Source organism: Myotis myotis, unplaced genomic scaffold (assembly GCF_014108235.1).
Source record: "Myotis myotis isolate mMyoMyo1 unplaced genomic scaffold, mMyoMyo1.p scaffold_m19_p_2, whole genome shotgun sequence".
Taxonomy (NCBI): domain Eukaryota; kingdom Metazoa; phylum Chordata; class Mammalia; order Chiroptera; family Vespertilionidae; genus Myotis; species Myotis myotis.
This window is the reverse complement of record NW_023416324.1, coordinates 207,801,315-207,824,010: the sequence shown is the minus strand read 5'-3', so window position 1 is coordinate 207,824,010 and position 22,696 is coordinate 207,801,315. Positions and strand designations below refer to the sequence as shown.

Sequence of the window (22,696 nt, the reverse complement as noted above, 5' to 3'; positions counted from 1 at the left end):
TGTAATGTGTATGTGGTTGTGTATATGTGTGTGTGTGTGTTGTGTTGGGGGTGAGGGGAGCAGGGCCAATCCGGGTGCCGTCTTTCTGGCCCCTAGGTTCTCTCCTCCCCCACCTGTAGTAGGCGGATCAGGGTGGTACGCACGGCACTCCCACTGGGTCTCTCCCCCATGGGGGCTGCAGGGTGAAGGGTACTGGAGGACAGAGCTGGGCCCACATCCGGTGTTCAGCTGTGAGCGGCCTCCCTGACTAAGGTCCCACAGTGGCCATTACCAGTGGTTGATGTCTCTGGACCCCTTGGCTCTGACTGTCCCAGCTCAACTCCCTGTGGCTTCCAGGTTCTTCAGGGCCCTGGCCTGCCACTCACTACCTTCTCAGCCCCATCTCACCGTGCTGTCTCCACCCTCCTCTTGAACCAGCCTCTGCCTGGGCAGGAGCTCCCTTCCTGTGGCTGGCTTTCTGTCTGGCATATCTGTCACCTCCTGCAGGAAGCCCTCCTGGATTCCCTGGTGCTTCCTCTGAGCTTGCTTTGATCTCGGCAACTGTCAAAGCCTACATACTGGGTCACAGCCATTACTTGCAGGATCATGGTCTCTTGTCCTATGTCCCCATGTCAGGGAGGCAGGGTCATGTCCTGTTCACCCCTAACTATGCCAGGACCAGCCCCTCTCACCGTAAACCCCGGTGTAGTAACACCTGCCCCCGCCCCCCGCCATCCACCTCCTCTCAAACATAAGAGGTTCCCGCAGCGGGGATGCCCGTAACTGCGCTAAAGTGCCCTGATGCCTGTTTCCCCCGAAGCTCTCCAGGCACCGCCTCACACCCCCAGTCCTGTGAGAGCCCAGCCAGCTAGTGCTGCCCCCACCAGCAGGACCCCGAGTTCCTGGCAAGGCCACAACTTCTTTGGGCCTGCCCTGTGGTCTGGGGGCTTTGAGAGGCAGCTTGGGGGCGGGGGGTGGGTGTGAGGTTGCAGGGGTCTCCAGCAGAACATCTGAGCCGAGCCCCTTCCCCACCTTCCCACAGAGAGTTCTCATTCCTCTCACATCTGGTCCCTACGCCCAGCCAGCCCGCCCAGCCTCCAGGTCCTCTCCCTGCCTGTGTGGCCGCCGGATGGGCCCGGGCACAGGGAGCAGCACGTGACGGGGAAACAGACCCGTGAACACCTGCCGGGGCACAGCCATTGGCTCTGGGAGGGTCCCCCAGTCCTGGGCACCCGCTGCCTGCCGGCCCCTCTATTCCACCCCCAGGCCTTTCTCCCTAACCCAGTGATGACGAACCTTTTGAGCTCGGCGTGTCAGCATTTGGAAAAACCCTAACTTAACTCTGGTGCCGTGTCACAGATAGAAATTTTTTGATATTTGCAACCATAGTAAAACAATGATGTATATTTTTGATATTTATTTTATATATTTAAATGCCATTTAACAAAGAAAAATCAACCAAAAAAATGAGTTCGCCTGTCAGAGGTGACATAGGTGTCATAGGTTCGCCATCACTGCCCTAACCAGTCAGTGTGGGGTCATTTGGACAAATAGGAATCAAGTACCAAGGCCCGTCCCCACGCCAGCCTGGACCTCACTCACCCCTCCCCCGCTGCCCTTTCTCCCCGGTCACCCCCAGCTGACCCCTCTGCCCTGCCCCCAGCACCCTCCCCAGGGTCCTCACAATGCTTTCAGTTCCCAAGAATCGGGATGTCTTCCACTACGGAGGCTCCAGGGCAGGGACAGCGGTGAACGTGCTAATCCCACCCAGAACTGAGCCCAAAGCCCGCAGTCTCTGTGCCCACTCGATGCTTGTGGCCCATCCAGGGTCCCTTAGCCCAGGTGCTGGCTGACCCTCGGTGTGTGCCACCCCCACCGTCGGGACCAGGAGGGGCTCCAAGACCCCTCATGGGCCTCTGTCTGCAGCGCTGCTCTTCCCTGTTGCAGGACGTCAGGGGCCACCCACCGGTGCTGCCAAGATGCTCCGAGGCTCCCGCTCCATCCTCCTGCTCTGGGGCCTCCTGGGGACCCTGCACGCCCAGCAGCAGGAGGTCATCGCACCTGAGACATCGGAGAGAGGCAGCAACTGTCCAGGTACAGCCGCGGGGGCCGGGGCTCCTGGGTGACCAAAGCGGGCAGCAGGGACAGCCGGTTGGGAGCCGGGGCCCAGCGTGCCAGTGAGGCTGGTGGGGGGCAGAGCCCAGGACCACCCGTGTGCACAGAGCTCCAGGATGGCTCACCGCAGGCCCTCCGTGTGCAGCCCCCTGACTCCTCCTGTGTCCCCCAGAGAAAGCCGACTGCCCGGTCAACGTGTACTTTGTGCTGGACACCTCGGAGAGCGTCACCATGCAGTCCCCCACCGACAGCCTGCTCTACCACATGCAGCAGTTCGTGCCGCAGTTCATCAGCCAACTGCAGGACGAGCTGTACCTGGACCAGGTGGCCCTGAGCTGGCGCTATGGCGGCCTGCACTTCTCCGACCAGGTGGAGGTGTTCAGCCCGCCGGGCAGCGACAGGGCCTCCTTCACCAAGGGCCTGCAGAGCATCCGCTCCTTCCGCCGCGGCACGTTCACCGACTGCGCGCTGGCTAACATGACGCGGGAGATCCGGCAGCACAGGAGCAACGGCGCGGTCAACTTCGCGGTGGTCATCACCGACGGCCACGTCACTGGCAGCCCGTGCGGTGGCATCAAGATGCAGGCTGAGCGGGCCCGCGAGGAGGGCATCCGGCTCTTCGCCGTGGCCCCCAACAGGAACCTGAACGAGCAGGGTCTGCGGGAAATTGCCAGCACGCCCCAGGAGCTCTACCGCAGCAACTACGCCACCATGCTGCCCGACTCCACCGAGATCGACCAAGACACCATCAACCGCATCATCAAGGTCATGGTGAGCGACTGCAGCGCCCCCTCCTCCCAGGGCCACGGTCCACCCACTGGGTGTGGGGTGGGGAGTGAGGTGCAGAGCCCTGGGACCTGGTCACTGGGCATCAGTGACCCCCTTGGTGAATGAAGGGGGTGAGCTCTGGTCAGGGCCCTGCCTTCTCCGATGTCCCGCGTTCTCTGCTGGATGCGGAGCTGCCTGATCACCAGCTCATGGCTAACCAGGGTTTCTCTCTGTCTTTTCTGCAGAAACATGAGGCCTATGGAGAGGTGAGAGGCATTTCTGTCCATGCCAGCCCTGCTGGGTGTGCCCTGGGGCCTCTGAGGCGCTGACCCAGCAAAGATCACACGCCTCGCCTTGCCAGCCCCCTGGCACTCCCCGGAGGCAAGGGAGAGAGGCCCCTCTGCTCCACGTAGGGCCTGAGACTCTTGAGTTTGGGACAAAGGGCTTCTGACCTGAACCAGGCTGTTTAAACCCAGGAGGTCGGCATTAGGGTCACCCACTTAGCACACGCCAAGTTGAGCGTTGAGTTTGAGGGTGGCTCTCTAGACTGCCGGGCTCCGTCCACCTGAGCCAGTCCAGGAGAAGATGGGTGGCGGTTGGGTGCCCAGCACAGATCTGCAGCCCTGGGCCCCTGACATGGGCCCGCTCCTGTGCATCCCAGCTCACAGCCCAGGAAGGAGTGCTTCCCACTCAGCTCGGCTCCTACAAGCACATCCTCCCCTAGAAAGCTGCTCACAGCACAGCGGGGTAACACGCAGGCACAAGGACTATTAGCCTAGCCAACCGCTGTTCAGTCCTTGCTACTGTCAGTCATTGCTCAACCCAGCCTCAGTTTCCAAAACTCGACTAGAGCCTATGGAGAGCCCCACCCTGGTGGGCACCTCCTGAGCCTGGTCCTTCATCCAGCCCCATGCTCGGGACAGCCCACCCTCAGCAGTCCCGGGGACCTGGGCAGTATCCTCCCTCCGTCTCTCCCTCCCTCTCAACTGGGACCCATCATTCTGGCCTCACTTCCTTCTTGTTTCAGTGCTACAAGGTGAGCTGTCTGGAGATCCCCGGGCCCCCTGGCCCCAAGGGCTACCGTGGACAAAAGGTAAGCTACCCAGACCACCCTGGGGTCTGCCCGGAAGCCCCGCCCCCTCTTGAACTATGAATTCAGGGCCAACTAAACCTCTATGGGCGCAACACTTCTGACCCGGAAGGAACTAAAATTCCATTTTTATCTACTTCCTTTTAAATGGCATTTTGAGAAGAGTAGGGGTACTTTTTAAGTGAAGATTTGCCATTAAAATACTCTTATAAAGTAATCAAGTTGGTGTCTTGAGCAGCGTGCCCTCGAGGGTGGGTGCCTTCTAGGCCGGTGTCACCGCTGCAGGGGCCTGGCGGGTGCCCCACCCCGGGGCTGTCCGTCAGAGCTCAGAGAAACAGGATCAAAACGGGCCCTGGTCTGACAGAGGCCAGGGTTCTCGGGGGCAGCTGGCCCTACTCTACGACGTCCCCGCGGCATTGCCGTTGTCACCGGGGTGGGACCAGCAGCCAAGTCACTCTAACCCTGAGATGTACTCTTCCACCTCCCAGAAGCCAGTGACAGGGTCCCTGGTGGCCCACCCTGCCCCTCCCTGCCTTGGTTTACCCCTTTTGTGTCGTCTGCTTGCAGGGCGCCAAGGGCAACATGGGGGAGCCTGGAGAGCCTGGACAGAAGGGTCGACAGGTAAGTGTCCCCCCACCCGCTGCAGCAGCTCCTGCTCTCCAGGCTGAGGTTACACCCACGGCCCTCTGTTCTTTTCCCACAGGGGGATCCAGGCATTGAAGGACCCATCGGATTCCCAGGACCCAAGGCAAGTTGCCCCTGGCCCCGCCCCAGTGGCTGGGGACTTGGGGACAAGCCCAGGGCTGCCTGGCTCCAGGTGGGGCCAGCCCATAGGATCGAGATGTCTCTGGCCCAGCCATCCCTCCCCCCCAACCCCCCCTCATGCCCCACCGCCCCCTGACCCAGGGAAGTGAAGCACCATTCTGAGTGTTGTCCCCAAACCTAGTGTCTAGCCTGAGCCCTGGTCAGGCCTCCCCGCCTGAGGCCACCGGCCACCACCCGCTGTGGTGGCCTGCTGGGTCCCGTGCACACGCCCCACCATAACGCTGCTTTTCTTTCCTTCCGACCTCAGGGTGTTCCTGGTTTCAAAGGAGAGAAGGTGAGATTTCGAGTCGGAGCAGCCAGACTGCACACGGCCTCTGCGTGAGCCTCGGCCCCAGCTCCCCGGTGTCCTCAGGGAGCTTGCCTGTGACTCCTGGGGGCATGATGGGCTTCGTGCTGGTGGTGGCCTTGGTCTGGGGTCCTTCTGGCCTCATGTTTGCCGAGGGCAGACTTGGGTCCCTAAGGCAGCGGGTCTGTGATGCTGGAGACCTGAGCTAATGGCCACACTTTCCTTCTGCAGGGAGAATTTGGAGCCGATGGGCGGAAGGTAAGCCAGGTGGTGGGCTGGGTGAGCAGGGCACCCCCCTTCCTGCTGCTCCAAGGGGATGATGATCAGGACTGACGAGAGTCCCTCTTCCTCCTCCCCACAGGGCGCCCCCGGCTTGGCCGGCAAGAACGGGACCGATGGACAGAAGGTAATGCTCCTGGGTCTGCGTCCTGGGCCAGGCATGAGGGTTGTGCACAGCGGTACTTTCTCAGTCTCTCAGATCCCTCCCTGGGGCCGGGCCTCTAGACCTGGCCCACTGGCCACTGCCCACAGTTTGTGGCTTCAGCACCCCCAGTTTCTACCTGTCCAGGGGATGCAGGACAAATGAGGGCATCACAAGAGCATGAATAGGCATTTGCTTCTGAAAACCAAGGCCGAGCCCTGTAGGAACTTCCAAGTCTACTCTGCAGAACCTCAGAATGGCCTGAGTGGTAGTTCGCACACATACACACATGTACACAAGCATCAAGTGCACTCACACATGCACACATGTCTCACATGCACACGTCTCACATGCACACAGGCATGCACACACATGAAGGGGGCACTGTGGACACTCATGCTCACAGCTGCAGCCAGGGACTCTCCCTCCTCCACAGAGATGCCATCGTAACATTCAAGCCATTAAAGGGCACAGTCACACGCATGTGCCCAGTGGGTATAGACCAGCATGCCATTTACACCTGTCATTGGTGCATCGTCCCCTGAATCTCGCCCCTGACACATCTGCTCCCCTCTCATCTTTCAGGGCAAGCTGGGGCGCATTGGACCCCCTGGCTGCAAGGGAGACCCCGGGAGTCGGGTAAGCATGGCCTTGGCTCCTCCTCACATTAAGGTGGTGCCCTGTAGAGGCTCCAGGCACCAGGTGGGAGTGGGGAAGCTGGGAGTCCCTGAGTTTGGATTCTTCCTTCAGCCCTGCCCTGCCTGTCCCTGACCCCACTTCAGGGGTCAGCCTGGGCTGGGGCCACAACAGGACGAAATGGCCTCTGGGGCTTCCCAGAGTCCTGACGAGCTCGGCTCTGAGGTTTGTCAAGCGTCCTGCCCAGCCCCGGTGGATTCTGGCCACTGAGACCCAGGCGGAGCATCCAGTTCAGACATTGCGGGGGACGCTGGTCACCTCCCCCATGTCAGCTGACCCTGTGCTAACGGGGAAACCCCAAGTGCAGCTCGCAGCAAGAGACCCAGGACAGCCTCTCTCCCCCTTCCCTCACAGGGCCTTGACGGCTACCCAGGGGACGCAGGCAGCCCTGGGGAACCCGGAGACCAAGGTGCCAAGGTAGGCGGCCTCGCCAGGGTGGTGGCGGCCGGAGCAGAACGGGTCACTGCCCTCCAGGTGCCCCGCCTCTCGGGGAGGCATCTGGGCCGAGGAGCACAGCGGAGGGGACCTGTCCCCGCAGACCAGGCAGTCAGGGGGAGAAGGCTTAGGCGTGTTCTGCCTGGGAGGCTGTGGGGTGCCCATGCTGAGGGGGTTGTAGGGTGCCCTCAGGAGCTTCACCAGCTCATGTCTACCTCAGGACCGTGTGTCCCAGCTCAGGCAGCTGCGGGGTGCCTGAATGGCCGTAGCAGCAAGCCCACCCTCCTCCCAGGCCTCCAGGGGGCTCCTGTGGAAGGCTCTCAGATGCCTGTGGGGTTCTGCCTCTTAGGCCACCTGAGGCACCACTGTGCTGCCTCCATCCACTCCCCTGGTTGCCCAGGACCCTGGAGGACCAGGAAGGCAGCCTGTCCCCCGAGAAGTCAGCATGCACAGACAAGGCACATGTCCAATTCATTCACCTGGAGCTTCATGGGGGCCCTGCCCCCCAAGAGTGTGCTCCGCCTACATGGGAGGGGAGGCACGAGCTCCCAGCGCCTCCAGAGCCCTGCCCCATGGCCAGCACCCAAAGGACGTGACGCTGATTTCTCCAAATCCTTCCAGGGGGACGCTGGCCGCCCAGGACGCAGAGGGCCCCCAGGAGAGGACGGGGCCAAGGGAAGCAAGGCAAGTGCCCCTGAGGATCCCTGCTGTCCTGCCTCCGCCACACACCAGCAGTGCCCACTGGACCCACCGAAGTGGGAAGCAGTCGGGACAGCCCATGCCCTGAGCAGGCCACCAGCCTCTCTGTCCCTCTGCCAGACCAAGGGAGGCCGAGCCTGCCGAAGTGGCCCAGGCCATCCTGCCTGGCTGAGCTGTTACCTCTCCGCAGGGCTATCAAGGCAACAACGGAGCCCCAGGAAGTTCCGGCGTGAAAGGAGCCAAAGGGGGGCCCGGGCCCCGGGGACCCAAAGGCGAGGCTGTGAGTTCACATCCCTCAGGCCCCTCCAGCCCAGGGTCCAGAGCACGCCTCCTCCAGCCGCCTGCCCAGCCCTCCTGGCTGTGCCCTGCTCGGGGCCTCTGAGCCCCAGGGGTCCCCAGTGCCTCCATGACCCCATCGCCACAGAGGAAGGGTTCAGCCACCTCCCTGCCAGACACTCAGTGCCCATGAGGTGGCTAATGTCCCCCCCTTGCCCTCCTGGCAGGGCACCTCTGAGGGCTCAACATAAACCCGGGCACATGCTCCATGGGTCCCCTACAGCATCCTCACCCCACCCGGCCAACCTGGAGTGTCCTGCCTCTGGGCGGAAGGGCCCAGCCCCAGGGCTGATCCTCCAGGGCATGTGTCCTGAGGCCTGGCCTGGCCCGGCCGGAAGGGGCTGAGTGACTACACCCATAGCCGGTCCAAGCCAGGTCCCAGTCGGTCCACTGGAACTCACCCTGGACAGACAGCTGACCGGGAGCCCTCCCTCATTTCCTAAATCCTCGGCTGGGACCAACCCCCTGGCAGAGAATGAGGATCTGGGCTGAAGCCCTCTTGTGGGGCCTCCAGACCCCAAAGCCAGAGTCCTCATGGGTAGAGTGTGGGTCCTCCTGTGGCCCCACCATCAGGGCCCCCACCCACACACCCACTCTCTGCAGGGGCGCAGGGGAGACCCTGGCACCAAGGGCAGCCCAGGCGGCGAGGGCCCCAAAGGCGAGAAGGTGAGTGTTCGTGTCGGGGAAACGGGGTGCCGTAGCCACGTCTGCCTCTGCACCGGGTTCTCACGGTGGTGCTGGTGGTTCCCGGTGACAAGGGAGAACAGAAGGTACCCGGGGCCTCTGTCGGTGGGACACCCCCTGCAGGGTCTGGGGAAGCAGGCGGCAGCCAGGGCGCCCCCTCCTGCACTACCCACTGGGGAAGCCGGGGCACGCACAGCCGTGCAGGCTGCAGGCTGCTCGTCAGCACCCGCCACACCCGCTCCTGGGGCTGGTGCAGGAGGTCCTGTCGCCGTGATAAATCCGAGTTTCCCGTGAGGTATGGAGAAGGGCTCGGAAGAGGGGCCCCCTCTGCTGGGAACGCATGGGGACCCCCTGCCCTGGCCGCTATCTCAGCCTCACCCGCCACAACCTGGGGTCCTCTCCAGGCCGTTCAGTGGCCCCTCCTCCACCTCCTGCCACACACACCACAGATAACTGGGCCTCTCTTCTCACAGGGGGATCCTGGCCCCGAGGGACCCCGGGGCCTGGCTGGGGAGGTTGGCGGCAAAGGAGCCAAGGTAAGTGGGTGGCAGGCGGCACCCAGCACCGTGGCTGGAGGGGGATGAGCCTGGGACCCCCTGTCCTTCCCTCCCTGCAGACCCTGCCAGGTCTGTGGTCAGGGCTGAGGACCAAGGCCATGCCCAGGACCTCCTGGGGGGCAGCGGCCCCTCCTCCCCAACCTTCACCATCTACAGTGCTGATGACAGGATCTCTGAGGCGCCCTTTCTTTCCAGGGAGACCGCGGCCTGCCTGGACCCAGAGGCCCCCCTGGGGCTCTGGGGGAGCCTGGGAAGCAGGTCAGTGGCAGAACCAGGGAGGGGCCTGTGGTTCTGGGACTCAGGTCCCCGTCTGTCCTTCAGCCTCAGCATCTCACTCCCCTGCTCTGCAGTCCTCTTGTCCTGAGCAGGACACTGTCCCCTCACATCCTGGCCCTGCTCTGAGGGGTCTAGCTTTACCAGGTCAGGGTGGTGAGCCAGAGGCAGGGGTGGGTCCTGGGAGCCCCAAGGGGGCATGTGCAAGAGGAGGGACCAGGCAGTGACCCTGAGGGCAGCAGGGCAGCAGGACGGTGTTGCCTAGTGGTCAGAGCTGGACACAGTCAGTCTGCTTGTCCCAACTCCCCACTTTCTCTCTGACCTCAGGGATCTCGGGGAGACCCCGGTGATGCTGGTCCCCGCGGAGACTCCGGACAGCCTGGCCCAAAGGTACACCCCCTCCTGCCTGGATGGGGAAGAGGTGGGGGGAGGGTTAGGCTGTTCTCATCTCTAGCCTGGAGTGTGCCTGCCAGCCCTGGGTGTGGGAGGACGGCAGGGGGCCAGGCAGCCCTCCCGTCCTCACCTGGGGGGTAGCACACCCTCCCCAAGGCCCCATCTGGTCAGACAAGCCACCCAGACCCTGGGCCTCAGTCCATGCTGACTATTCACATTTCCCTCTGACTTTCCCTGACCGGCCTCCCCCTTCCTCCAGGGAGACCCCGGCAGACCTGGATTCAGCTACCCAGGACCCCGAGGAGCACCTGTGAGTCCTGGTGTGGGATTGGAGCCCCCAGGGCGGGGTGGCCATTGCCGGGAGGGCCCTGAAGATTCCCTCTAGTTCCCTGGAGGGCCTCCCCACGGGGGACAGGGTGCGAGGGGCTCGGGAGTCACACGTTGAGTGCAGACGCAGGTCCCCAGAAATCTGGGACTCAGCCCAGGCAGCATTCGCCCACAGATTGTGACAACTGAGACCACCGTGAGGGAAGGGAGGAGGCAGCAGAAAACCTCTAGGTCCCCAGCTATGCCCCAGGGGTCAGCACACCAGCTCTCGGGGGTCTGTGCTGAGTAACCCCCACCTGTGCTTTCTTCCAGGGAGAAAGAGGCGAGCCAGGCCCACCTGGCCCCGAGGTACGAAGGCCCCTCTGCACCTGCCTTGGGTGGTCGGTGCCCTGCTCTGGTGGGTGGTTGGTGCCCTGCTCCGGTGGCTGGAGCGCCGCGCCCTCACCCCGGGCTTGGCACCAGCAGCTGCCCCATGCTGAGTGCTGAGTGTGGTCGCCAACTGGCTGAGTACTAGTCTCTCTCAAACCAAAACCCGTGCTCGCCTGAAACGCCCTGTGCTGCTGCCACCTCACTGACCCCAAGAGCCAGGCCCGAGTTTTCCTGGACAAAACACGTCTGTGTCCCCGGAAGACCCACTGGAGGTCTTGGGAGACTGGGAGGGGGCAAGCAGAGCTCTCCCACGATGTCCCTCCACCGGGCTAACCTGTGTCCTGTGTCCCAGGGGGGCAGAGGCGACTTCGGAGTGAAAGGAGCACCTGGGCGGAAAGGAGAAAAGGGCGAGCCTGTAAGTGTCCTCCTCATCCCTCATCCCTCCTCCTTTCTCAGCCCTCCTCTCTCCTCATCCCTCCTCCTCCCCCTCCCTCCTCCTCTCTCCTCATCCCTCCTCCTCTCTCCTCATCCCTCCTCCTCCCCCTCCCTCCTCCTCTCTCCTCATCCCTCCTCCTCTCTCCTCATCCCTCCTCCTCCCCCTCCCTCCTCCTCTCTCCTCATCCCTCCTCCTCCCTCCTGCTCCCTCCTTCTCCATCCTCCTCCTCCCGCCTCCTTTCTCAGCCCTCCTCCTTCTCTCTCCTCCTCCCTCCTTCTCCATCCTCCTCCTCCCTCCTCCTTTCTCAGCCCTCCTCCTTCTCTCTCCTCCTCCCTCCTTCTCCATCCTCCTCCTCCCTCCTCCTTTCTCAGCCCTCCTCCTTCTCTCTCCTCCTCCCTCCTTCTCCATCCTCCTCCTCCCTCCTCCTTTCTCAGCCCTCCTCCTTCTCTCTCCTCCTCCTCCTCCTTCAACATCCTCCTCCTCCCTCCTCCTTTCTCAGCCCTCCTCCTTCCCTCTCCTCCTCCCTCCTTCTCCATCCTCCTCCTCCCTCCTCCTTTCTCAGCCCTCCTCCTTCTCTCTCCTCCTCCCTCCTTCTCCATCCTCCTCCTCCCTCCTCCTTTCTCAGCCCTCCTCCTTCTCTCTCCTCATCCCTCCTCCTCCCTCCTCCTTTCTCAGCCCTCTCCTCCTCTCTCCTCATCCCTCCTCCTCCCCCTCCCTCCTCCTCTCTCCTCATCCCTCCTCCTTCTCCCTCCTCCTCTCTCCTCATCCCTCCTCCTCCTCCCTCCTTCTCTCTCCTCCTCCCTCCTTCTCCCTCCTCCTCCTCCCTCCTCCTTTCTCAGCCCTCCACCTCCTCTCTCCTCATCCCTCCTCCTCCTTCTCCCTCCTTCTCTCTCCTCATCCCTCCTTCTCCCTCCTCCTTTCTCAGCCCTCCTCCTCCTCCTCTCTTCCTGCCTTCCTCCTCTCTCCTCCTCCTTCCTCGTCTTTCCTCATCCTAAAAGCAAGAGAGGTGTATAGGTGTTTGCTAAGCCGACCTGCTTTTTTTCCTTCTCAGGCAGATCCTGGTCCCCCTGGTGAGCCGGGCCCTCGGGGGCCAAGAGGATCCCCAGGACCCGAGGTAGGTCAGTTCCCCGTCCATAGGGCCCTCAGGCCATCGCCTCTGGGCCAGTCAGGCCAACACACACCCTGAACCACAGGGCTCTGCCTGTGGTGGAAGCTCAGGGCCAGGTGCAGGGACCCTGCTCAGACTCAGTGGTCACCTCTCACTGTTGTCCTTCTCCTCCAGGGAGAGCCTGGACCCCCCGGAGACCCCGGCCTCACGGTAGGTACCAGTTGGGGATGGAATCAGTGTCCTCCCTCCTAAAACCAAAGAATAAGGACAGTGTCAGAGGGCGAGGTCAGAGGGTGTGGTCAGCGGGGAGGTCAGCAGGAAGTCAGCAGGGTGAGGTCAGAGGCGAGGGGAGCAGGGCTGCAGACCCCTGGCCCCTCTCGGGTTGCCATCCTGGCTGGACTGACCCACTGTGTTGCAGGAGTGCGACGTCATGACCTACGTGCGGGAGACGTGCGGGTGCTGTGGTGAGTCTCAGCCCCCACACGGGGGTGCTGCTGGGCTGCCCGGCTCTCATCCAGCAGTCAGGGTCATCATCCAAGGGTTGGGGTCACGCCCAGAGGTCGGGGTCATCAGAGTCCCACCTTCCCCCTGGTGGTGATCATTTCCCACAGTGCACCGGGCTGTGCGCCCTGTGGGGGGGTGTCCTGGCGGGGGCCGGTGCACGCAGCCATCGCCCCTCTGCCGGCCCACAGACTGTGAGAAGCGGTGTGGCGCTCTGGACGTGGTGTTCGTCATCGACAGCTCTGAGAGCATCGGCTACACCAACTTCACGCTGGAGAAGAACTTCGTCATCAACGTGGTCAACAGGCTGGGGGCCATCGCCAAGGACCCCAAGTCCGAGACAGGTCAGCTGCACCCTCAGGGGCGGGGGCAGGAGACCCTGGGCAGGACACCCTGACATCCAGTCTTAGGAGGGATGTTAGCTTGGCCAAGGGTCCCACGGCCCCCACTTGAGGGTGGCAAGCACGTGGGGTGACGCAGACAGCCTCTCACGCCCGCACCTGGCCGCCGCAGGGACCAGAGTGGGCGTCGTGCAGTACAGCCACGAGGGCACCTTCGAGGCCATCCAGCTGGACGACGAGCGCATCAACTCGCTGTCCAGCTTCAAGGAGGCCGTCAAGAACCTCGAGTGGATCGCGGGCGGCACCTGGACGCCCTCCGCCCTCAAGTTCGCCTACAACAAGCTGATCAAGGAAAGCCGGCGCAAGAAGACCCGCGTGTTCGCCGTGGTCATCACGGACGGCCGACACGACCCCCGGGACGACGACCTCAACCTGCGGGCGCTGTGCAACCACGATGTCACAGTGACGGCCATCGGCATCGGGGACATGTTCCATGAGAAACACGAGAGCGAGAACCTCAACTCCATTGCGTGCGACAAGCCCCAGCAGGTGCGCAACATGACGCTGTTCTCCGACCTGGTGGCCGAGAAGTTCATCGACGACATGGAGGACGTCCTGTGCCCGGGTGAGCGGCGCTGGGCCTCCCGCCTCCCCGGCCTGCCCAGCCCTTGTCCCTGCAGGAGGGAAAGGGACCCTGGGAGGGCAGGGGCTGGGTGTCTGTGGGCCACCGAGGGAGCCCAGCCCGCCCTGGACAGTGGAGCCTGACCAGGACCCCTGGCCTCCTTTCCTCTCTCCTAGACCCCCAGATCGTGTGCCCGGACCTTCCCTGCCAAACAGGTAACACGGGGAGCCACCGAGCACCCCTCAGACTAGCAGTGACGGGGGCCCAGAGGACCTTGCAAGGAATGCACTGTGGGCCCCGCCCCCTTAGTGAGGCCTGTGGGTTTCTCAGCCCCCTGGGCCTCAGCATGTCTGAGAAGGGGCTGGGGGGCCCAGGGTTTGGTGTCTCCAGTGCCATTGCTGTCCCACCCACTTGGCACATGTGGGGAGGGGTGCTGAGGGCCTGGCCCTGCACTTGGTGCCCAGGGGAGAGACAGACCCCCAGGGTCATGCCCCCGGCTGCCAAAGGTGAAAGCCCTGGATCCAGTAAAGAAAATGGTTAATTTAAAACCTCTGGGAGGTGAACACAGAGGCTGAAGGCACCTCGAGGCCCCTGAGGGCTCATCCATCTTCCCTCTGGGAAGGACTCCAGCCTGTGTTTAGGGGACCTGCCCAACTGGTGCATTGTGTGCGTGGCTGGCCCTGGAGGCACAGAGAGGCTGTCCCCAAGGGGTCCCCTCAAAACAGCGTTGTCACTCCTCTGGGCATCATGCTGCCACCTCTGCCCCAGGGTGGCAGGAGCTGAGCCCCCGTTGGCAATCCGTGCGTCCTGCCGGCCTGGGTCTTGGAGCCATTGCTGGCCTCTCCCGCTGGGATATGGGCACCTGCCTGTCCCCTCCCAGGAGCGTTGAGGTGGGACTGGAGCTGGCTCTGGAAGGCGGAGCCGCGTAGAGGGGCGGGGCCGTGGTGGCAGGTTGGCAGAGGGCACCCACATCTGCGTGTACACTGGGCTTGTGCGCAGGCTCCTGGCCCGGCAGCCAGGGCCCACCAGGCAGGTTCGAAGGTGCTGAGGTGCCTGAGGGAAGGAACATATTGAGTTGGGGGCCAGGGTTCCCACTTATTCTGACAGAGAACTTTCAAGGAAATGCTCATGGAAGTCACACGTGTGACCCAGCTGTGGAGTCATCCAGAGACTGCCCTATGGGAACGGCTGTGTGTGGTGGCCAGAACCACCCGAAACCCTGATGGGGTGCGTCCCGTAGTAAATGTGACCCCTCTAGGCTAGAAACCAGACCCCAGACCCCGATGCCCAGGCCAGGCAGTGGCCCGGCATCCTCGCCCGGCCTGGACCTGTGTTCCATGCCAGCGGAGGCTCTTTACAGCTGCTCCCGACCGCTCTGAGGAAGGTCCCTCACTCCGCGCGGCTCAGTCCTCCCGGGAATGAATGGCTTTGTCAGATGACTTGTCTGGTCTATAGGTATGATCGGGGCTGCTGCTTCAGCCTGTTGCTGTGACAGATGCGGCCACTGATTTTCAAATGCTGAACCAGCCCTGCAGACCAGGGCCAAACCCCACTTAGTCACGGGGTATCGGGATTTTTATGTTGTTGGATTCGATTTGCTGTTATTTTGTGGATTTTTTTTGTTATCTCTGCTCATGAGAGATCTTGGGCTGCAGTTCCCTTTCTTGTGATGTCCTTGTCTGGTGTCAGCGTTAAACACTGGCCCCCAGGATGGTGATCTCCCTTCCCCTCGAGGACCTGACAGAGAAAAGGAAGGGGCCCCTGGAAGACCCCTCCCCGCCCTCTTTCAACTACTCACCTAGTACTAAACTCAAACTCACCCTCCTCTAAAGCGACTAGAAATTTCCAAGTAAAATAGACATTGTGACCAGAGAAAAGAAAGCAGACATAACTATAGAATGTGCTGTGGCACAAGGCGGGGGGCGGGGCGGGGGGTGCCTGCTGCCGGCTGGGCACTGTCCTCGGCATTTGGGGGCTGCAGACAGGCATTGGGGTGAGGCTGCCACCTCTGGCATGGCCCTGACCTTCAGGCCAAGCGGCCCCGTCCACCCAGAGGCCATGTGATTGTGTCAGGGCCACAAGACTCAGAAGCAAAGCCGGGCTCCGGGTAAAGGCAACAAAGACAGATCTCATTCTGAGGTCGCTAAGAGTTCCACTTACCCCAAACAGAGGCAGGGAACTGGCTAATGGCCACTGCACAGAGGCCTGGGGGTGTGGAGGGGGTCCCTGTGACCAGGCCCCCCTGGGTGGGCTGACTGGCACATACGCAGGAGAGAAACGGACTTCTCAAACCTGTAGGACCTGCAGCCATGGTGCACATTGTAGTAAGATGCCCATGGAAGTGAGGCCCTGCCCTCCCGGGGGTGGGAGACAGAGCAAGAGCGTCCCTGAGGGTTTGCTGCTCCCAGGTCCTCGAGGGGACAGTTCTGGGCGGGGGAGCTTTATGTCCCCAAGGGCAGAGAAGGTTTTGTAACTGCAAGCTCTCCAAAGTACTGTGCTGAGAGGGTCCTGTCACCAGGTTCGGGCTGCAACAGACTGAGTTCTCATGGCAGCGTGGAGCGTTTTAAGGAGCTGGGTCATCCCAGGGATGGCCTTGAACAGTCAGCAGCCATACTGGCATCTGGTCAAGTCTCAGTGCAGCTGTGGGGCCGAGAGTCTTGTAGTTCTTAAGGCCTTGGGGACCAGAGGCCTTCTCTCCCGTCTCCTCTGCATGTGCCCGCTGCTGGCCCCAAAGCCCTTTCAGCTCTGGCACTTCGGCGTCCCGGTCTCCTGGTCCCACCCCGGCTGAGCCTCAGCCTCATTCCTGGCTTTGATCCCAACTCATCTCCGAGGAGAGAAGCCTGAGGAGGGCGGCTGGAGGCCTGCTCACGCTGACCGAGTCCCTTAAAGCCTTCTCTGGATGCCCCGCAGATGGACCGCGGCCTGGCGATGCGCCCCCGGTCACCTTCCTCCGCACGGAAGAGGGCCCGGACGCCTCCTTCCCCACGACCATCCCCCAGATCCAACAGTTGCTAAACGCCACGGAGCTCACGCAGGACCCGGCCGCCTACTCCAGGCTGGTGGCCGTGCTGGTCTACACCGCTGAGCGGGCCAAGTTCGCCACAGGAGGCGAGCGGCAGGACTGGATGGAGCTGTTCATTGACACCTTTAAGCTGGTGCACAGGGACATTGTGGGCGACCCCGAGACCGTGCTAGCGCTCTGCTGAAGCCGCAGGGCTGCCGGTGCTCCAGAGGCCGGGGCTGCCGAGCTGGGCCACATTCGCTCCCCGGGCTGCCCGGGCCGCCCGCCGTGCTGGGGCTGTGACAACAGGAATCTCTCAGGCTGGAAATCTGGCACCAAAATCAAGGTGTCGGCAGGGCCTCGCTCCCCCCGGGGGCTCCAGGGAGGGTCCTCCCTGCTTCCAGCTCCCAGCTCCCAGCTCCCAGCTGCCTGCATGGTCACATGGCCTCGCTCTGTAGCCTAACCTCCCTCTGCTCCCTAAAGGACACAGGTGGCATTTAGGGGCAACCAGAGACCCCTGGACAGTCTCTCATCTCAAGGTCTGTACATTAGGCCCATCTGCAAAGCCCCATTTTGCCACATAAGGTCACATTCGCAGACTTCGAGACTAGGATGTAGGCATCTTTGGGGGAGAGTATTCAGCTGACGACCCCCCTCCCCCATCTAGCTGAGCTGTCTCACACGTTTAGGAGACATAAGAGTCACCCATTAGGGCAAACCGCCCAGAGCAGCTGGCCAACAGTTAGGGGAGGACCACAGACACCACCTCCTCGTCCTCCTCCTGCCCAGGCCCTCGGGGAGGTCAGGGGCGCCCTCTAAGGACTGCCGAAGCATGTTCAGGCCCACGTGTGCCTGCTCCCCAGAAGCCGGATTAATAGACAAGCCCTCATCCGTGGGCCCTGTCACTGCTCCTGCCTGTGCCCCACCCGGTTCCCAGCGGCAGGGTCTCACCTCCCTGCTGCACAGGCTCCCTGCCGTGGGTCGGGGGTCAGCAGAGGGAAAGAAGGGGAACAGCAGAGCTCCCCTAAACACCCCAACACTCCTGGTTCAGCTTCCGGCCTCTGTGTCCAGGCACCCCTTGTTGAGGAAAACTTCCCGAAAACCAGAGCGCTCCCCACATCTGCCTGCTTGTAGGACTTGAAGTCAGGGCACCCAGAGAGCTGGGTGTGTTTAGAGAAAAAGCTGCTATTCGTTTGTACTGCCACCAACATAAGCTACGTCATTAATAAGCTCCTTAAAAAAGCATCCTGTCCGCTGGCGCCTGCACCTCGCAGTGGCACACCCCGGGGAGGGGGCGTCCCCAGATGCTGTGAGCGCACCCTCAACATTCTATAAAAGCTGAGAAACACAGATCGTGAGCGCCTTGCTGTGGCTGAGTGAAGTGCTGGGGACCTGCTGTTGGATGGGGCTGGTCCCAGCGGTCACCCGCCTGCGCAGGTGGGCGCCGGCCGCTCCAGAGCCAGGTCCTGGGCTGAGGCCTCGGGCATTGGTGCTGTGGGTCAGGACCTCCTTCCTGACTCAGGACCTCCTTCCTGACGGGATGCCTGAGCCGCCAGCCCCAGGGGTGGGCAAACCTGGGCTGTGAGAGCGTCCTGGCTGGCCCACGTCCAGGACGCGTGCTGTGGGGCTGAGGTCTCCCGTAAGGCCTTGAGGCAGGAGCCGGGCTGCGTGTCTGTGGCAGGTGGTCCCACGTGTGTGGGGAGTGGGTTTCAGGCTGTGTGTGGTGCCTGTGACCCCCAGAGGCCTGGCCTCAGTCCTGGCTGCAGCCTTGCCCCCGTGTCGTCTGGCATGTCCAGGGCTGCTCACTGCCTAGAAGGGGACAAGGGTCTCCCCAGGTAACAGTGAGTCACCTAGGCTACTGTAGGGGTCTCGCCACACCTGTGCCCACTGCCCACCAAGGCCTTGTCCAGTCACATATGCGCATTCTCTTTCCGATGCTCTGAGGGCCAGGAGAGATATGGCCTGGGCAGCGCCAGGCAGCTCTGGGACGGGTGGGACTGAGAGGGTCACACCCTCAGTGTGGAGACTCAGCTGTAGGTGAGTCTCCAGGGCCAGGGTCTTCATGAGGTCTTTTTACATAATTACAGACATGATGACAGCCTCCTGCCCCTCTCTCCCACCCCCACTGCCCCATGCCCCCTGGACTGAGGCCCTTCTGGGGTATCCAGTTCTTGTGCCCAGTGAAGGGGCTTTGCTGACCCTCCTGCCAAGAGGCCCTGGAGGAGCACTTGGCAGAGATGGTGCTTGTACGTGGAAAGGGCTTTCCGTCCTCAGGTTTTGAGACATTTCCTCATGGGGACACAACCAAGAAAGATAGTGAGGGTCTGAGGAGACAGTGTGGGGCTCTGCACCCCCGCCCAGGGGCTGTGTGGGGGCTCCAACAACAGGTGACCTTGGGTACAGACCCCCAAGCTCCAGCTGTCCGTGTTGCTCCAGTGGGCGGGCGCGTGAAGGGAGGCGGGGCCGGGTGTGGCAGAGTAGGCTCGACCCCAGAGGGGATACAGCCTGGGTGGGTGGTGGCGCCGAGGCGCTTGGCCAGGGCGGGTCCAGGGAGGGCCTCGCCTGGGTCGCCCCTGCCCACCACCCCTGTCTCCCCCCCAGAGCTGTACGTGGCCCAGTGCACCCAGCGGCCCGTGGACATCGTCTTCCTGCTGGACGGCTCCGAGCGGCTAGGTGAGCAGAACTTCCACAAGGCCCGGCGCTTCGTGGAGGAGGTGTCCCGGCGGCTGACCCTGGCACGCAGGGACGACGACCCACTCAACGCACGCGTGGCGATGCTGCAGTTCGGGGGCCCTCGCGAGCAGCAGGTGGCCTTCCCACTGACCTCCAACCTGACGGTCATCCACGAGGCGCTGGAGAGCGCGCGCTACCTCAACTCCTTCTCGCACGTGAGCTCGGGCATCGTGCACGCCATCAACCAGGTGGTGCTCGGCACGCGGGCCGGGGCGCGCCGCCACGCCGAGCTGTCCTTCGTGTTCCTCACGGACGGCGTCACGGGCAACGACAGCCTGGACGAGGCCGTGCACTCCATGCGCAAGCAGAACGTGGTGCCCACCGTGGTGGCCGTGGGCGACGACGTGGACATGGACGTGCTCTCCAAGATCAGCCTGGGCGACACGGCTGCCGTCTTCCGTGAGAAGAACTATGACAGCCTGGCCCAGCCCGGCTTCTTCGACAGGTTCATCCGCTGGATCTGCTAGCGCCCCACCCGCCCTGGCGCGCACCCCGCCCAGCCCTGCAGGCTCTGTCCTCCTGTCCGTGGTGCTACTCAGATCCCGCCAAGAGAGGTGCAGAGCGCTGCCGACTCGACCTCTCCAGTGTGGGTATAAAGTCAGGAGTGGAGTTCCCCTCCCCACCCCGCTCTCCCCAGAGTCCTGCAGCCCTGCTGCCCTCCACCCCTTCTCTCTATCCCGTGACACCCTACTCTCCACACCCTTCCTGGTCCCCAGAGGCTTCCTGGACGTGCTTCAGACCCTCATCAACAGGCCCATTTCCCCCTCAGCCCAGCGTCATCCCTGGACTCTCATCCACCTTCCAGGGCCCCCAAAAGCTCTCTGCCAGCCCCCCTGGCCCAGCTCCCAGGTCTCTGCCTCACCTCTAGGGTCATGCCCCCATCAGACAGAGCTGTGACAGCAGGCCCTCCATGTCCCTGTATGCACACACCTCAGTCCAATAAAGGCTTTGAACCACCTCCTACTCCCCAGCCTCCATGTGTCTGTGCCCACTGGGACCCCCCAGAGGCCAACTGGACTCTCAGACCATTCACATGCCCACCAGCATTTATCATCCCAACCCCATTCCCACCCACACACACACACTTGCTCTGTGCATGGAGATGATGTCTGGCCTGGCCTCCTCTCATAAGAACAGGTGCTGCCTCCAGCACTGACTGTCCACACCATCCCCAAGTGCATAGACTGGATGGTCTTGTCAACCTTAAAATTATCATTTTACCAGCAAAAGTGGGTCTATTTGGGAATAGCAGTTCAGGACATGCAAACTTTGGCAAACCGATAGGCAAGTCTGGAGAACAAAAGAGAAAAAGGAGGAATTGGGAGGGGCAATTAGGAGTGGAAGTCCATTGGAGGAGAGTGAGCATTCAGGTGGCTTCTCATTGGTCAGGCTGTTGCTGGGCGAGGAGAAAGTCTTCCTTTTTCCTGGATAGTAGAATGGTCTTTTTGTTGGGGAGTACACGGTAGCTTTCTTCCTGCTGGAGCCTGCAGATGGCAGAGAGAGCTCCACCTTCAGGGCTTCCCCACATCAATTTTAATGAGGTTTCCTTCGTTCACTTTCACAACCACACCTGTCTCGCCAGCGTTAGGCTGAAAACAATGTTACTTGGTCAGTGAAGCCTCCCTCTCTCTTCAAACCAGGGCCACGGTGCTTTAAAATGTCTGTTGGTTTGCAGGAGGATATTTTGTGTATAGCTAGCTAGCTAGATAGCTTTTTTCCTGGCAACCTCGGTGACTTCTTGTTCGACTCCCAGGTCTTTTAACCTCACCCTTTGGGAAGTGCCCTATTAAACCATTGGCTCCCACAGGCCGATGCTCTGCTCTTGCCGTTCAGTTTCCTGGGGCTGCCCTAACCCAGTGCCACGGGCTGTGGCTTAAACCACGGAGACCGACTGTTTCAGCCTGGAGGCCCCAGCGAAGGCTCTGGGAAGAATTTGCTCCAGGCTTCCTCCAGCTCCTGCTAGTTCCAGGATTTCTCAGTGTCACTCCAGCTTCACGTGCTGTTCTCTCCGTGCATGTCTGTGCCCATAATTCCCCTTTTCATAAGGACATTCTGGGTTAGGGCCCATCCCACTCCAGTACAACCTCATCTCAACCTAATTACATCTGCAAAAACTCTATTTGCAAAAAATTGTCAAATTCTGAGGTATTGGGGGCTAGAAATTCAACATGGGAACTGGGGCAGGGGGAAGCACACAATTCAGCCCAGAACATGCTGACACCTTGCTCGTCCCCGTGTGGGGATGACGTTCCTTTTGCGGTACTTCCCTCTCTCTCATCATCTACCTACACAGCCTGCCGCTGGAGCAGGACTTTAAACCAAGCATTTTCTCTTCCTTTGCCCCCTTTTTTCCTCCCACCAAAGAACCGTACAAACGGCCAGCGAAAGAAAGAGAGACCTGCAGCCACCCAGAGCCTCCCCGTGGCACTCATGCCTGTGCATTTCTGGGTCGGAAGGGTGGCGGGAGGCACAGGCACCTCCCTCCGTGTGTCTGCAGTTCTGCCCACCAGACCCTGCCCAGGGTCCCCACCGTAGGGAAAAGACGTCCTCTTTCTGACACTGGCCCCTGCACATTCAACCTTTGGCCCTCAGGAGGCAAGAACCTCTGTCCTTTCGGAAGGGACGTACAACACCCATGAGTGGGTGGCTGGGCCCTTGGAGGTTGCCGGCCAGCTCTGAGCCCCACAGAGTGCAGGCCATGCTGGTGTCCACTGATTTCTCCCCTGGGAGCCCCAACCTCCCAGAGGGCCAGGGCACCAAGCCCTTCTCGGGGCTGCACTCTGAGCCCCATGTCTCCATCCCTTAGCCCCTCAGGGACCCTCAGACACACCTCCTGCCATGTGTGATGTTTGAGTTAGGATTCTATGATGGTTTCATACAGGAGCCTTCACTTCATACACATGGGACACCCATGGCCTCGCCACAATGTCCTGGTTTTTGACTGGGTAATACAGCCTCCCCCTGCAGCAAGCTGGCCCTCACTCGCTCACTGCTGGAGGGGCATCTTCTCCAGCATCCCCAGCCCCAGGGCCGATGCTACAGTGCCCACTGCACAACTGTCCTCCTCCACCTGGAGCCCCTTCAGGACCCTGGCCCCTCGCTCTGACCCCATTTTCAGCTCAGCGCAGGGGACATCTAGACCTGGGCCCCTACGTGGGGCTGGGTCTTGTCTTGTTACCCCTAGTCCCAGGGGAGTCTCTATTACACACACCCCCAACCCCTCTGCCTGGGTCTGGCTGCCCAGGCCCTGCAGGGGACACAGCAGAATGTAGATGGGCCGTGGGCTTGGGGTGGAGAAGCTGACCTCCTGGGACCCCGATCTCCTGGCCGCATCCCCCCAGCCTCCATGTGAGAGAAGTCAGTACCTGGCACCTTGTCTTCTTGGGACCCTGGGCCCAAAGCTTCTCCCCCTCGTGGCCAGGACACAGGAAACTCGGCACATCACGGCCACCTTCCCAGGAACTCTGACACCTGCTTCTCCTCACCCTCGCCGCCCTGAGTGTCACCCAGCCACCCCGCCCTGCAGTGCCTGCCCGCCACTCCCCACACCAGGAGTGATGCGATTGGAGGGAACCTGCTACTCCATGGGGCGGTGCCCCAGGCACAATCCCAAGGCCGCTTTGCCAATGCCCTGCACCAAGCCCCAGGGGCTCTGAGTGACCAGTGACTGGGCTCAGGCCTCGTCACAGCTCCCCCTGGAG

The 22,696-nt window shown here is 61.9% G+C and overlaps 1 protein-coding gene across 2 annotated transcripts in view; it reads left to right on the top strand.

Annotated features, from left to right (window-relative positions):
* COL6A2 (collagen type VI alpha 2 chain) overlaps positions 1 to 19,958 on the top strand; it is a 28,681-nt gene extending 8,723 nt beyond the window's left edge. Inside the window, exons 2-28 of one of the 2 annotated variants that reach the window (XM_036350265.1) lie at positions 1,927 to 2,073; positions 2,267 to 2,865; positions 3,108 to 3,128; positions 3,890 to 3,955; positions 4,520 to 4,573; positions 4,656 to 4,700; positions 5,025 to 5,051; positions 5,295 to 5,321; positions 5,425 to 5,469; positions 6,070 to 6,123; positions 6,535 to 6,597; positions 7,237 to 7,299; positions 7,505 to 7,594; positions 8,254 to 8,316; positions 8,808 to 8,870; positions 9,087 to 9,149; positions 9,492 to 9,554; positions 9,817 to 9,867; positions 10,197 to 10,232; positions 10,606 to 10,668; positions 11,741 to 11,803; positions 11,972 to 12,007; positions 12,216 to 12,261; positions 12,490 to 12,642; positions 12,812 to 13,264; positions 13,438 to 13,476; positions 18,864 to 19,958. In XM_036350265.1, coding sequence (XP_036206158.1) covers positions 1,959 to 2,073; positions 2,267 to 2,865; positions 3,108 to 3,128; positions 3,890 to 3,955; positions 4,520 to 4,573; positions 4,656 to 4,700; positions 5,025 to 5,051; positions 5,295 to 5,321; positions 5,425 to 5,469; positions 6,070 to 6,123; positions 6,535 to 6,597; positions 7,237 to 7,299; positions 7,505 to 7,594; positions 8,254 to 8,316; positions 8,808 to 8,870; positions 9,087 to 9,149; positions 9,492 to 9,554; positions 9,817 to 9,867; positions 10,197 to 10,232; positions 10,606 to 10,668; positions 11,741 to 11,803; positions 11,972 to 12,007; positions 12,216 to 12,261; positions 12,490 to 12,642; positions 12,812 to 13,264; positions 13,438 to 13,476; positions 18,864 to 19,462 — 3,060 coding nt within the window. In that variant the 5' untranslated portion in view covers positions 1,927 to 1,958 and the 3' untranslated portion in view covers positions 19,463 to 19,958. Of the gene's footprint in view, positions 1 to 1,926; positions 2,074 to 2,266; positions 2,866 to 3,107; positions 3,129 to 3,889; positions 3,956 to 4,519; positions 4,574 to 4,655; positions 4,701 to 5,024; positions 5,052 to 5,294; positions 5,322 to 5,424; positions 5,470 to 6,069; positions 6,124 to 6,534; positions 6,598 to 7,236; positions 7,300 to 7,504; positions 7,595 to 8,253; positions 8,317 to 8,807; positions 8,871 to 9,086; positions 9,150 to 9,491; positions 9,555 to 9,816; positions 9,868 to 10,196; positions 10,233 to 10,605; positions 10,669 to 11,740; positions 11,804 to 11,971; positions 12,008 to 12,215; positions 12,262 to 12,489; positions 12,643 to 12,811; positions 13,265 to 13,437; positions 13,477 to 16,171; positions 17,611 to 18,863 lie in introns of those variants that run through there. The other variant, XM_036350266.1, reaches the window with a different exon arrangement.
* The last annotated feature ends 2,738 nt before the right edge of the window (positions 19,959 to 22,696 follow it).